At 40.2% G+C, this 13,908-nt stretch overlaps 1 protein-coding gene across 3 annotated transcripts in view; it reads left to right on the forward strand.

Moving 5' to 3' along the window:
• bsnb (bassoon (presynaptic cytomatrix protein) b) overlaps positions 1-13,631 on the forward strand; it is a 105,652-nt gene extending 92,021 nt beyond the window's left edge. For 2 of the 3 annotated variants that reach the window (XM_008409669.3, XM_008409671.3), the window contains exons 6-13: positions 529-2,605; positions 2,974-3,860; positions 4,225-4,336; positions 5,282-5,431; positions 5,561-5,616; positions 6,866-6,978; positions 7,356-7,491; positions 10,328-13,631. In XM_008409669.3, the coding sequence (XP_008407891.2) occupies positions 529-2,605; positions 2,974-3,860; positions 4,225-4,336; positions 5,282-5,431; positions 5,561-5,601 (3,267 nt within the window). In that variant the 3' untranslated portion in view covers positions 5,602-5,616; positions 6,866-6,978; positions 7,356-7,491; positions 10,328-13,631. Of the gene's footprint in view, positions 1-528; positions 2,606-2,973; positions 3,861-4,224; positions 4,337-5,281; positions 5,432-5,560; positions 5,617-6,865; positions 6,983-7,355; positions 7,492-10,327 lie in introns of all 3 variants that reach the window. The other variant, XM_008409670.3, reaches the window with a different exon arrangement.
• The last annotated feature ends 277 nt before the right edge of the window (positions 13,632-13,908 follow it).

A 13,908-nucleotide genomic window follows, 5' to 3' on the forward strand; every position in this document is an offset into this window, starting at 1 on the left:
ATTTAATCACAAGACCAGAGGGGAAATTAACCGATAGAATGAAATCTTAGAATGATTTTTTCTTGTTGTCATATACATGTTAATTTGTCAGATTTCTTAGGCTTCTGTTAACACTTTCCAAACTGCTCAGATGTAGTATTATGGAAATAGCTTATTTTTATAGGACAATTAGCTATATAGAATATATTACATTATTGTGATTGAATTTGCTTTTACTTTTAAATGTGGAGTTCAACTGATTTACATTTACAATAAAGCTAAAATGCAACGGATATAAATTAAAAGCATTACAGAGTAATTTCATCTTATTTTGAACAATAATAAACTGTATTAGAAATATCGATGCATTGGGCATTTAATAGCAAGTATTTTTGACCACATTGCAGACTGATTTTTATTTTTTTTTTGAGATAAAAAGTGTGCCGGCCCTCTCCAAATATCAGTTAAATAGTAAGACATTTAATTTACATAAATGCATTGCTGTTTGTAGCTGAGTGTTTGCTGTTGTGTTTCTGGCTCTCATGGCAGATGGCCACCCTGCAGCAGCAGCAGAACTCTCTGATGAGGAAAGTAAAGAGGACTCTTCCCAGCCCCCCTCCAGAGGAAGCTCCGCTCCCCATTGTTACTCCAGCACAAATGTACAGCTCCCCTGGCATGCCTCAAAGGGTGCTTCCAAGACCAGCCCAAGGAGTCACCAAGGCGGGTCTGTTAAGCGAATTAAAAGCAGTGGAGCAAGAGTCATCAAAGCTACGCAAACAGCAGGCTGAGCTGGAGGAAGAAGAAAAAGAGATTGATGCCAAGCTGCGGTATTTGGAACTGGGCATCACTCAGCGTAAGGAGACCATGGTGAAGGAGAGGGAGAGGAGAGAGTTAGCCTATCTGCGATGTATGGGTGATCCTCGAGACTACATGTCAGACAGTGAGCTCAATAACCTCAGGATGGGTGCGGGAACTGGAACATATGATGCTAATGGTTTACTGACAAGACCGAGTACTGCACCGCTGAGTCAGTTTACTAATGACCTTAATGCAACATCCCAGTATCCCTCAACCTCATCTTATATGCCCTACCCATACCCTCAAACTCAACCATCTACACATCAGCCTGGTTCTACTTACCAGCCAATAGGTTTTCAAACTCCTCAATACCCTTCATCTTCTGCACCTCAGCCTGGAACATTCCAGCCTCATCCTCCAACAGTCCCAGGGTACCAGAACCAGGGAACTTATTCCTCCCGCATGTATGGTCAGTCCTCCTATCAATCTGACTTCACCATGCAGCAGCATGGTCACCAGGGCTTTCATTCACCTGGTCAGCCTATGCCAGGACAGAGCCTTCCTTATCCTAGTCACAGTTCCTACCAGCCTGGCCTCACCTACCAGCCGCAAGCAGAAATTCTGACAGTCCATCAAAGACCGCGGCAAACTTCTTTGGCTGAACTTGAACAAAAACTCCCTACAAATTATGAAGTCATTAGCAACCCAGCAGTCTCAGTGGCCACTTCTGCTCCAGATACCAACTTTGGACCAGCTTACAGTAATGCATATGGACAATACCGCCCCCCTGAGCCTGGGCTAACTCACTCTGTGGACAGTCCCACCTCTGCATACACTTCAGATGGTCTTTACACATCCAACCTGGAGCAGAATATTCCAAGGAATTATGTGATGATTGATGACATCAGTGAGTTGACAAAAGACAACACTGGTCAGCCCACTGACACTCTGGGTCATCCTGTGGGAGGGCGGTATCGCAGTGAGAATGGCTCTGCACGAGCCACTGGATATGAGGAGCCTGTTGATGCTTATGGAAGACCTACAGGACCAGCTGGTTACCAAAGCACAGTGGACAGTCGAACCAGCACCACAGTGAGTGGAGGCTCATCTTACTACTATGATGATTATAAGCATTCTTCTCGCTCCGGTGGCCACAAAATTTCCTCCAAAAATCTTGCTCCTGCTGTAGTCTCCTCTAAACGAAGTAAACACAGAAAACAGGGAATGGAGCAGAAGATTTCTAAATTCTCACCTATTGAGGAAGCTAGGGATGTGGAGTCAGACCTTGCTTCTTACACAATGACAACATCAACTGCAGGCACCTGTCCAGTAGGGTCAAGATCTAAGAAGCTTCAAGACGACGTTGCCTACAGCATGAAGAAAAATGCATATGATCAACAGAAATATTATGGCACGAGTCATGAGGGACTTGAAGAGGATGACCGCATGTACAGCTCCGGAAGGTCCAGATCTACAGGATACGGTATGGATAAGATTTCCTCCAGAGACACCACAGGCCACCGCAGCAAATCCTACGAGAGAGATGCTATGGAGCGATCTCACCGAAGTAGCCGCAGTGGACATCCTCCGATGCGAACTCAGAATTCAGAAGAGGAGAGCCCACTTAGTCCAGTAGGGAAGCCTGTAGGTATGGGAAGAAGTTCTGCCATGTCAGAGGCCCATGATGTGAGAAACCAGTACGGTTCCAGCCATTCGCTGCCGGATGTGCAAGATCACCACAAGAAGGACCTTCCCAGAAGTCACGTCTATAAACCAGATGATCCTTATCTCGTAGACGACATGCACTGTGCTGTTTCTGATAGCGAAGGTAACTGGTGCTGAATTAATTCTTCTGTGATATTTTTTTACCACCCTTCAGGTGTGATGAAAAGACTGCATGTGAACTCTGAAGGAGAACTCCATTATTTTTTGTTCTCTTGTCTCTTTCTTGTCTTATTCATATGAAAAGCCAAAGTATTTTGAACATAAGTTTTGCGTGCATGGCTTTTAATTTTTTGGTGAGTTGTGGTCTTTGCTTTTTTTTTTCTTTCTGTTTTTATATTTTAATTTTTTGTTGGAATCTGCATGGCTCTGGACTGTGGAGCATGTTTTCTCACATCCACATGAATCTGCATGCTACTCCACTCCACATATTAAAGCGATTAATTGATAATATGTGTGTTGCTTTTCAAAAAGCCTATCATTTGGGTCAAGAGGAGACCGATTGGTTTGAGAAACCACGGGAGGCCCGCTCTGATCGCTCAAGACATCATGGGAGTGGAGGACACTCTTCCACAGGAAGACGTAGTAAACATACTTACCATGACTATGATGAGCCTCCAGAGGAATACAGTCAACAGGATGAGTACAACCAGCGTCACCCTTCCTCTTCGACAAGGGACCACCGCCATCACGGCAGCAGCTCTGGCAGACACACTTCCTCTCGTCACTCCTCAGAGGACCCCAAGTCTTCACGCTCTTCCAGGACACACCCCAAAGACCCATCTGGTCGCACTGATAGCAGGACCTCCTCATCCACACAAAGAAGGAGCGGCACAGACTCTCGGTCTGCCCACGGTAGCCCACGCAACTCAGGAGACTTCTCTCGTGAGCCGGTCCCTGGTCATCACCATGGCACTGGGGGTCGGAGTCAGAGATCTCAGGGTGACCGCACAATGGGCAGAAGACAAGACCCTTCTAAGCCACAGAACCAGCAGCCACCCCAGGGCCACGCAGGGCAGCAGCGACCAGGAGGTCAGGGGCAGACTGGAAGACATTCGGGTTCTGAACAACTTGATGGTAGCCAGCAGGCTCAGCAGCAGCAGCATCAACAGCAGCATCAACAACAGAGTGTGCAACAACAGAGTGTGCAACAACAGCAGCAGCAGCCACAGCACAGTCAGACTCCACATAGTAGCCAACCGGTTACGAACACTGGAAGTGGACCAGTACAGCAGCAGCAGCAACAGCAGCAGCAGCAGCAGCAGCAGCTGCAGCAGCAGCAGCAAGCCAAACCTGGACAGGTTGCATCACAGGGACGCCAACCAGGAGTGGGGTCTGCAGCAGGGCAGCCAGCAACAGTGGTAAGTAGGTCCGGTTTTACTTTACCTGCATCGATTAATTTGCTTCTTTTGTTGTGATAGTTTTTCAGAACCAGCTTTGGAAAACATTAAGACCATTGCAAAAAAAAATCTAGATTTAGATTTAGCAGTATGTGTCTTTTTAAAAATGAAAACTTCCATTTTATTCTACAGTGACTGACAATATTTATTTTGAGACTTTAGTTGCAGAAAATGGCAAGTCGTTATAACAAAAAAACTGTTTTCAGACCTCAAATAAAGCAAAGAACAGAATGTAAAGAACAATGATTTTTACTATCTGTTGCTATGTTGCTATGCTAAAAGCAAGTAGACATAAACATTTTTATGTCTACTTAACATTGTGCAGGGAAAAATGGATGCCACCCCTACTGCTGCTAGTCCAGGAATGAAACCTGCAGCAGGAATCGCAGCACCACCTCAGCCTACCAAAATAGCCACACCACCGCTAACTGGCATCGGTAAGATTAAATCCTTCTCTTTTTTTTTCCCAAAGAAAAGACATTTTACTCCTTGTGTGTGCTTTTTCACTTGATAATTAGTCATTATTTATTCTGCTCTCTAAATTACCTTTCAAATTGTATAAGATATTCATTTATATGCATCCTTTTATGTGTATTATTAAATAGCGGTGATTTGAGGTGATGTATAGAAGAAAAGTTATTTTTGAAATAACTCCTTTTATATTTTCTGCCATGATTCCTTTTACAGAGAAAGGTCATGATTGCAAGGAGGAAAGAGATCAGCAACTATCATAAAAATAGTCATTGCTCTGCTGTTTATCCATCTCAGAAGGTTATTGGAACATTATTTTAGTGAAGAACCTTTAAGGCAGTTGTAAATCTATCGAAGAGTGGTATTCCCACCAGATTTCCCTCAAGCTCAGACCATCCAATGCTCAGAGAAATTGGAAAAAAATGTATGAACTCCATCTCAGACTAAATATGCCTCAGTTAGCATTTTAAATGTTACAGTTTATGTCAATACGGCTTGTTTAGAAGTTGTACTGGGAGAAAGACTCCTTACTGAAAATAACACGGCAGTGAACTTGCTTTTGCAATGTTGCATATTGACAAACCGCAGAACCTCCAGGACGTCTTCCATTATATGAGTCCAAACTTTGGACTCCAAATGAAAGATTTCTGGCAATAATGAACAGTACCACATTTTGGAAAAAAAAACAAAAACAAAAAAAACCCACTTCACTTCTCAATAATAAATTTGTTTTTGCTGCAAAAAAGGCTTAATCATCTTCAAAGCATACTAAATCCTACGTATAGCTTTGAACACTTTGCTTTCACCAATGCTAACCAGTTTTTCTTTGTTACTTTCCTTTAATGTGTCAGCAAACTAACATAAATTAAAACCACAGCGTAGGGTTGGAAATCATTTTTTTATATTTCCAGGCTCCAAGGCAGCTCCTGTTGGAATCGGTAGCAAGCCTGTAGGCATAGGCAGCGCTGCAGCCGGTCAGCCCCCAGGTCCTGAAGGGGAAAATGTTCTAACCAAAATTCTGCAGGGAGGGGCAGCCGAGCAGGCAGGAAAACTGGGAGATGGTATGATTATTTCTTTTAACTTTTGTTTTAGAACTAGTCTTTTAATATCACTTGGGCAAAAAACACAACTTTTTTTGCACGTAGTTCTGTAAAATATGTACTTCTAAATCTCTTTTGTCCATCTGGCAGCTCTGTCTGGCCTTGGGAAAAAGTTCACCTCATTCTGGTGAAATACCAGGAGGCGAGTAAGTACATTGCAGCTTTTGTTCTCACACAAATTGACCACAATGTACACCTTAATTTAGACTTTTTTCAGTGCCTCACTGAACCTCTTCATCTTCTTAACATGTTCTCATGTTATAACTACAAACTTAAAAGTATTTTATTTAGAGAAAAGGTTAAAACTTTTATACAGACTGTAGTTTTTATTTTTGTCATAGATGAGTATTTAAAAAGTGTGACTGGCATTTGACTCTGAAACCCCTAAATAAAAGTGCCATTGAAATTGATCTAATTCAATGGTAACTGGAGTTTTCTTGTGTCTGATTTCACCTCAATATAAATTAATCTGTTCAGTGAAAAACCTCAGAGGTTTGTCAATAGCATAGTTGAGATAAAACAATGATAGCAAGCTTTCATTCCCTGTTATCTCCTTGTTAGTTCTTGTATTTAGACTGGGGCTGAGGTTCACCTTCTAGCAAGAAAATGAGTCTAAACATGGAGACAGAGCTAAGATGGAATGGTTTAGATCAAATGGACTGAATGCATACAGTCCTTTTCGAGTCATGATAACCTCTCATAAAAGCCACAGCCAACCAATCACACTCATTAATGTGCAGACTTTCATTCAGTGACACGCAGATTGGTACGTCCACGTGTAACAGAGGGAAGCTGGATCGAACCCACAACTTTTGGATTACAAGTCGACTACTATAAAAGCTACTATAAAAGCTATTATAAAAGCACATCCATGTATTAGAATCACCCAGGAAAACTTCAGACCTAAATCCAATTAAGCATTTGGGGCAAGATTGTAAAATTGATGTTCACAGATAATTTCCACTTAATCCTACTGGGCTGGAGCTGTCTTGTAAGAAAGAGGGCAAAAATGTCATTCTTTAGATGTGCAACGCTAATAGAGACATATCCCTGCAGACTCACAGCAGAGAGTGTTCTTACAAGGGGTCTGAATTTAAATGCACGGCACATTCATAAAATTTTTATTTTTGTAAAAAATACTGAAAACCATCTTTTCCTTCCAATTTTACAATTGTGATACTTTGTTGCTACAACACAGAAAATCTCAAAAAAGTACATTGATGTTCCCTATTGTATCATGACAAGACATGCAAGTGACTGAAAAAAAAAGAATTGGGTGAAGCATAAATCTCCTATGAGATGCCAAACCTCGCAGAGAACATAATGTATGATATTCATGTGGAATAATGATATATTGATTTATGCTTTCACTGTTTTTTTTTTTTTTTCTTTTAGAGAACACAAACACAATGAGATGGACTGGTTTCTTTGAGCTGGAAAACCTACAACACCATCTTAAATATATTTTAAATCCACCATGAAAAAGAAGAATGATCCTTAATGCATCAGTCAGTATGGATGTTTTTATTATTGTGTTTTTGTTCCTTATACCATTAAGCAGATGAAAACATGATAATGTAGAAAATGCTTTACAAATTTAACATTTTATTTAATTTATGCTAAATTTAACAATGGATTGACAAAAAAATGGGGAATGTTGGTACTTTTCTATTTTTTTCCCTCTAATCAAGATTAAGTTGTTTAATCTGGTTCTCCAAAAAAAAAAAAAAATGTTACATTTGGATTACTAGCTTAGCGCTTAGTATGTGTATTTACATAGATTAGCATAGTTTATGTCTGCATAATGAGAAGACTCAGGTGAAGTGATGACTCATTAAGTGCTGTGACTCTCTGCACCTTTCCCTTACCCAAAATTACCAAACAGAGCTGGAATCAAAGGATGCCTTGTCAGCACTGAATTCCCCAGACACGGGCTCCGGATTGAAGTGAATTAAATAAGGGGGATCGCTTTGTCAGCAGGCTGTTACAAGACATGAGAGGAGGACTGAAGAGGCCTGAAAGTAAGTGGGGGCTTTGAAAGAGCTGTGGAGATGCCTGAGACCTCATTAGAACAAAGTTAAGTTGCTAAAAGATACCTGCAGATGTTTCAGATGTTTCTGAGTGTGCATATAAATATTTCTGCATTCCCCAACACAGATTTACTTAGATTTGTTTTATGGCTTCTATGTGGAGTTTAGAGTTATATTAAGGCCGGAAAATAAAGTTACACTCTGCTTGGAACTTCGGCTGCAGAGGGGAAAGGCCAGAGCCTGAAGAGAGTGAGTCAGCAGCGTCTCACTCTGCACACCTGCAATAATCTGGACCAACCAAAGCGTGCTGGAATCAGCCTCAGAAAGCTAAACACGTCTTGGCTTTAATGTCAACACACGCAAAGGCGCAATCTAGAGAATCCGTGGCTTCTTTGAATCATGACACATGGTACGCATCATTCATTACATAGTAGATTGAACAATTTATGCTCTGCTGAGCAGAGCTGCAGAAGTGCAGATAAAGCTAATTTGAATTCACTGTATTTAGCTTTTATCAAAACATATGTTGTGCGTTTTATACATGAAGCCAAGGCTGAAAATCTTATTTGGCTTCAGTTTTTGTTGGTTAAGATTAAAATCAACAATCATAGTTTACACAAGTGGTGTATTGTGTGGAGAACAGGGGTGAAAGTAAAGGGGTACGGGAGGGTACTGCGTACCCCTAAAAGATTTAGCGGGGGTACGCAGTACCTGCAAGAGAGGGGAGCGGCTGTTTGTTGTAAAACATGAATGGGTTCACTATGCAGCAGTGAGTTCACCCACTAATGAGCCGTGACTGATTAGTTTTTCAAGAACAATCTAAAGCACGACTTAATCAGTTAATGACTACCGTTTTTCTCATTTCATATTGTTTCTGAAATGTTCGTGCTTTGCTAGAGCAGCGGTGCAATAAGTCGATTGCGGAAGTTTTTGAGTCGATCTCGACATTAAGTGACAAACTGAACGCCACCAGGACGCTGAGACCAGAACGTCCTCTTCTGATTGGCTTAAAACATTCGTAACTTTATTAAAGAACAACAAAATAATCAACAAAACGTGTTCAAATGAATGACCCAACGAACAATCTCAGTAATTATTGTTTCAATAAGGTGTTGCACAATTCTGTGCGTTTCGGTTCCATTACCAAAATAACTAGCAGAGCAGGAGTTTAAAGTTAACTAATCAACCACTGCTGTGTTCATGAGAGGCTTATTAATGATCGCAAAATAAATATCAAGCCTGCAAACCTAATATCGTAACGGACTAAATGTTATGTTTTTAACGTAATCTCGGGTCGGCTTGTGGAGCGCAGGAGGTTGCCATGGCAACGGGTGTGCTTACATGAGAGAGAGAGTAAAGGGGTGCGAGTGGTTTAGAGTTGATCATCTGTTCGGGTTGTTTTACCTTTGTTTTGCTGTGACGCATCACAGCCGCTGTAATTTCTGAATAAACAACAAACTTGGACTAATTACCTCGTTCTTTGTAAGTAGCTATAAGTCATTTACAACAAACATCAAACACGGTATATATTTTTCATTAAGTATTTAAACAAATGGCTTCTACCACGATAATTGTGTGAAATTAAATTAATTGTCTAATATAAAAAAATAGCTTGGTGCTGTCGGGCTCAGAGTCTGAGAGGCTTTTCCTTTATCAAACAATTTGGTTTTTTGCCTCTTATTTAGTGGAAATATTGATGTTGATGAGACTTGATAACATTTTTCAACCTTTATAGCTCCACTGTTGAAAATGAGGAGCTAACATTCACAAATGACATTGAAATAAAATCCAGTCCAACATCTGGTTTGAGGTGATTCCTCTGGAACCTGTTGGAGGAAAAATATCCCAACTTCAGAAGATGTGCTTTTAACTTAACAGAGATCTGTGGTTCCTCCTATCAGTATGATAGTCAGGATGAGGAGGCGCCATGTTAGGAAGAGAAGTGGAAGCTGCAGGATCTTCAGAACAAACAGGTCATGATGCTAGGCTACTGATTATCCCTCTGTCTGGACACATGATCAATAGAATCAGTTTAAAAGCGAAAATGAATGGTTATATGCCAGACATGGAAAACTGGGATGCACTCCATGCCATGATGTTCAGGATTTAGGTCTCATGGCATCTCAAGGTGTCAACATTGCAGCCAGTGGGCTGAAGAAATGCAGCTTTATTTTGTAACAATGCAAGAGCTACACAACTTTTATCGCTTCGCAAAAATTCCATCAGCACAGAAACTCCAAAGCACGTAAAGCAATATATATATATATATATATATATATATATATATATATATATATTTTTTTTTTTTTCTTTTGTCATAGTACCCCCAGGAATTTAAAACTACTTTCACCCCTGGCTCTGCATAACTCAAGCTGACATAAATACTTAAATACAATGTTATACTATATAGCCAAAGTTGTTTAGCTCAAATTTTAACCAGACTGAATTTTTCTTAAATTTGAAACCGGCATATAATTTTTTTTTAGAAAGAAGCTTTTTTGTTTGTTTATTTTTTGTTCCCCCTGCACCAGAATTAGCTACTGGCTTATATCGACTTGTTTTCATTTGATCAAGCTACATTCTTTATTGAACTGTGCATGCACCATTAATAATTCAATAGTGCATTGGGTGAAGACGAGGTTCACTGCCCAAATTCATCTAGAAATAATTTTAATAATAGAAATATTAGTTTAACTACATTTCAATATAAGGAAACTGTAATTTATGTTTCTTCTATGCTAGCAGTTTATTTATTACAGCCAACATTCACATTCCAATTCTTTTCGATTAGCTTTTTTATTTTATTTTATTTTGTTTTTATTTCCAGGTGAGTAATAAGGAAGTGGTGAAGTTCTGGGAGAAAGCAGCGCTTCTTTCTTCAATTCTTTCATCCTGCAGAGGAATGCTCCAGCATGGACTCTGTGAGAAAGCAGTACAATCTTCACTAACAGAAGCAAGGGTAGGGGTATATTGGACAAACCGTCCATGCATGTCACCTCTGATTCAGCTCAACAAAAAGGAGCCTCACAGCGCCCTCTGCAGAGTTTTAATTGTAACACCTCTCGCCTCTGAGGAATGTAGGTTGCACAAGGACTCCAGATTCTACATTGATGCTTAGGGAGCATTCTTAAAAAAAAAACAAAAAAAAAAAACATGGTTGTATTGCATAGGTTTTCTTTGTCTCAAAGGAACCAGTCTTACCCGACAATGACAACATGTACCCGGAAACGACAAAGCTTTTGACAGCAACAACAAACCGGCTTGGAGATTCCTTTGAAACCCTGGAAATGCTTCTCCACAGTACATTCCAGTATAGGGAGCTTGACCCGTTCTCTGAATGTGTTTTTAATTTATCGTCTCTTCGTTACTGTGTCTACAGAATGCATTGTGTAAATGTGGACACAGGAATGCACGCACAAATGGAAAAAAAAAAAAGAAAAGAAAAAAAATCTGGAAAAAAATAAGCCCATATCAGTTCTTTTTTCTCACCACTTATATAAGATGCCGCTACTCATTAGGTGTTGGTTTTTTAAAGGAAGGGACTTACTACCAGCGTGCCCATACGTGTGAGAATCACACAGATGAGAGGACCAAATGAAAGAGTGGCCACGGCTCTTTATCAGCCATTGCTAAGCCATCGTTATGGACATTTATTGATTTGTCTCATCTTTTGTTTATTTATTTTGTTTTCTTGTTCTTTTGCCTGATAATGAATGGAAGAGCCTTATTCACTTATGTTTTTACTTGTATACCTCATGTTTTAAGATGTCCATATCATTATGAATTTCTTTTTACACTGTATACTATTGTATGTACATAAAACAAATCAGAGATCTATGATGTAAATTGTCATTTGTGTATTTAATGAGTCACTCTCCGGTGAATTTCTTTATTTTTTGTTGTTGTTGTTGCTATGTGTTTTCTTTTTTTGTAAAAGTTTATATTTTCACTTTGTAAATGTTTGATTCTGTTATTGCATCAAATGATTTGCTTCTTGGTTTTTAAAAGCAATAGCATGCAGCAAATGGTATATAGCACAATGGTATAAATGTTTGGTTTTTTGGGGTTTTTTTTCTCAATCAGTGATGGGGGGGAATATCAAAATCAGTAATAAAAATCTGTCAGAGGGTTTACAGCCACAGCACCACATGTACAGACATGCATGATGATGTTTGGATGCGTAAGAGCATGCAGAAAGGCCGACACACACTCTCTCTATATATATGTGTCTGTTACAAGCTCATACACACACACACACACACACACACACACACACACACACACACACACACACACACACACACACACACGCACACACACACACACACACCCACACCCAACACTTTGCAATCCCAGTTCCACTTCAAAGCCAAGGCTAATTGAGTTTTCACCAAATAGACTTGTTAACCTCCTGCTGATTAATGAGGTTACCAATCCACTAACATGCTGGGCCCACTGCCTCTGTTTCTGCAAGACACACACAGAACAACACAGACACAGGAGAGGACAAAAAGCAATTATCAAAGTCAAACGTTCTATGCAATGACTCATTTTGAAACGTGGAAGTGACTCACTCTAAAGCAGTTTAGCACCGTCGCTGTACTCACAACAAAACATTAGAATCATGAACAACAAAAAAGGTATAAAAAAATAAATAAGTGAAATGAAAATGTTTTTACCTGGAATCTTGTCTGTATGAATTTGGATACTGAGTATTGATCTAGACTTGTTTTTATTTTTGTGGCATGTTCTTAACCCTCCTCACTCTCCCTAAAAAAAATGGGGAATGGTGGGGGACTTGTTGCCAAAGGGTAAACTTGTGTAGACTGTCAGTTTTATGAATGTCCACCATCATGTTGCTTTTGAAGCATGGGGTTTTGCTTGGCTTCATCTGGCTGTTTTTTTTTTTTTTTTGTTTTGTTTTGTTTTTGTAATCCCTCATTCAGTCGTCGTGCATTTTGGCTGACCTGTTTGGCTTGCAGTGACTGTCTGTGCTGCTATGAACCTGTACTGCAGATGGTCGAGCACTTCTCATCAATTCGTGTCAGTGTACATATTTGGGTGTCAGTATAACCTGTGGGGTGAATGGAATGTTTATATAGGATATACGTCATTGTTGACTCAACCCACACAGCAGCCAAGCCATTTGAAAAGTGCATGATTAGATTATTCTTGAACGTCATAGTAGAAATAATAATAATAATAATAATAAGAATAATAATAATGATAATAAAAAAAGAGAAGTCAAGCATGATTTTAAGAAGGTTTGCCTCACAAACCTCGACTCCAACTGGCCAATGATGATAATATCAGTGAGTTGAAATGTTCAGCCAGTCATTCACAAATCAGGGCATGTCATTTGGAAAGCACAAGCCTGACTGGTGGAGCTCGGCAGAGTGCAGGAACAGAGGTTGCGTAACAGCGCCTCTCTTAAGACGTGCGGCAGAACAAAGCGGAGGTGCAGTGTGGTCGATACGAGATGAAAACAGCCTTCAGTGCAGCCACGCGGATAAGCAGGGAGGCGGACGGACACATTCTCACATTCCTTACTGTAAATACAACCTCATTACTCTGTACAGCTTTTCAGTTTGGAGTACGGCTGTCATGTGCATCCCCATGCCGTATTTGCTGCCAACTTTTGTGTATAAAAAAATATTTATTATGATCACAATAATGATGATGAAACTAATAATAATAATGATGATTATGATGATTATTATTACTGCATAAGCCTAGTGTATGTGGCTGACTTGTACTGACTCTTTACAACAGTGGAACAAAACTCGTGCACATATCCGCCCATCCAGTGTGTGTAGAGTTTCCCTACGTATCGTATCAAGAAGCCTTTTGTCAGGCTAACAGAAGGTTATCAGTTTTGATGGATGTGATCTCGGAGGTTGAGACGAGGGGGAAAAAAAAAAAAAAGAAATCTGGAAAATGTCATTCACTGTTGTAAGTGCAATGGGCAAAATGTCAGTCGTGTATCCATTGTGAAACCCTTGTGTTCTATTCAGTGTATTCCTGTAAACAGATAGAGTACATTTTGGTGCATCATGTCAAGTAATGTGAAAATATTGACCCTGCGATTTCCAAACGGAGAAACGAATAAAAAGAAAAAAAGTTTATTGTGACTACTGTGTGCAGACTCTGTGTCAAGGTGGGTGCGTGCATGTGTGTGTGTGTGTGCGTGTGTGTGTGTGTGTGTGTGTGTGTGTTGTTCGCGCTCGGTTTCAGCAAGGTAAGTTTCGTTCAGGTCTTACTGCCAATGCAGAAGAGAGATCAAGAATAAGACCTCGACAGCTATGAGACTGTTCGGATAAGAGAGGGCTTTGCTTGCAGAGGTGGTGATGATTTATCCTAGTGTGGGTGGTAGAGAGAGCGAGAAATGTGAAGAGCCGTGCTTGGCAA

The sequence above is a fragment of the Poecilia reticulata genome, chromosome 5, assembly GCF_904066995.2.
Source record: "Poecilia reticulata chromosome 5, P_reticulata-male-v2, whole genome shotgun sequence".
NCBI lineage: Eukaryota > Metazoa > Chordata > Actinopteri > Cyprinodontiformes > Poeciliidae > Poecilia > Poecilia reticulata.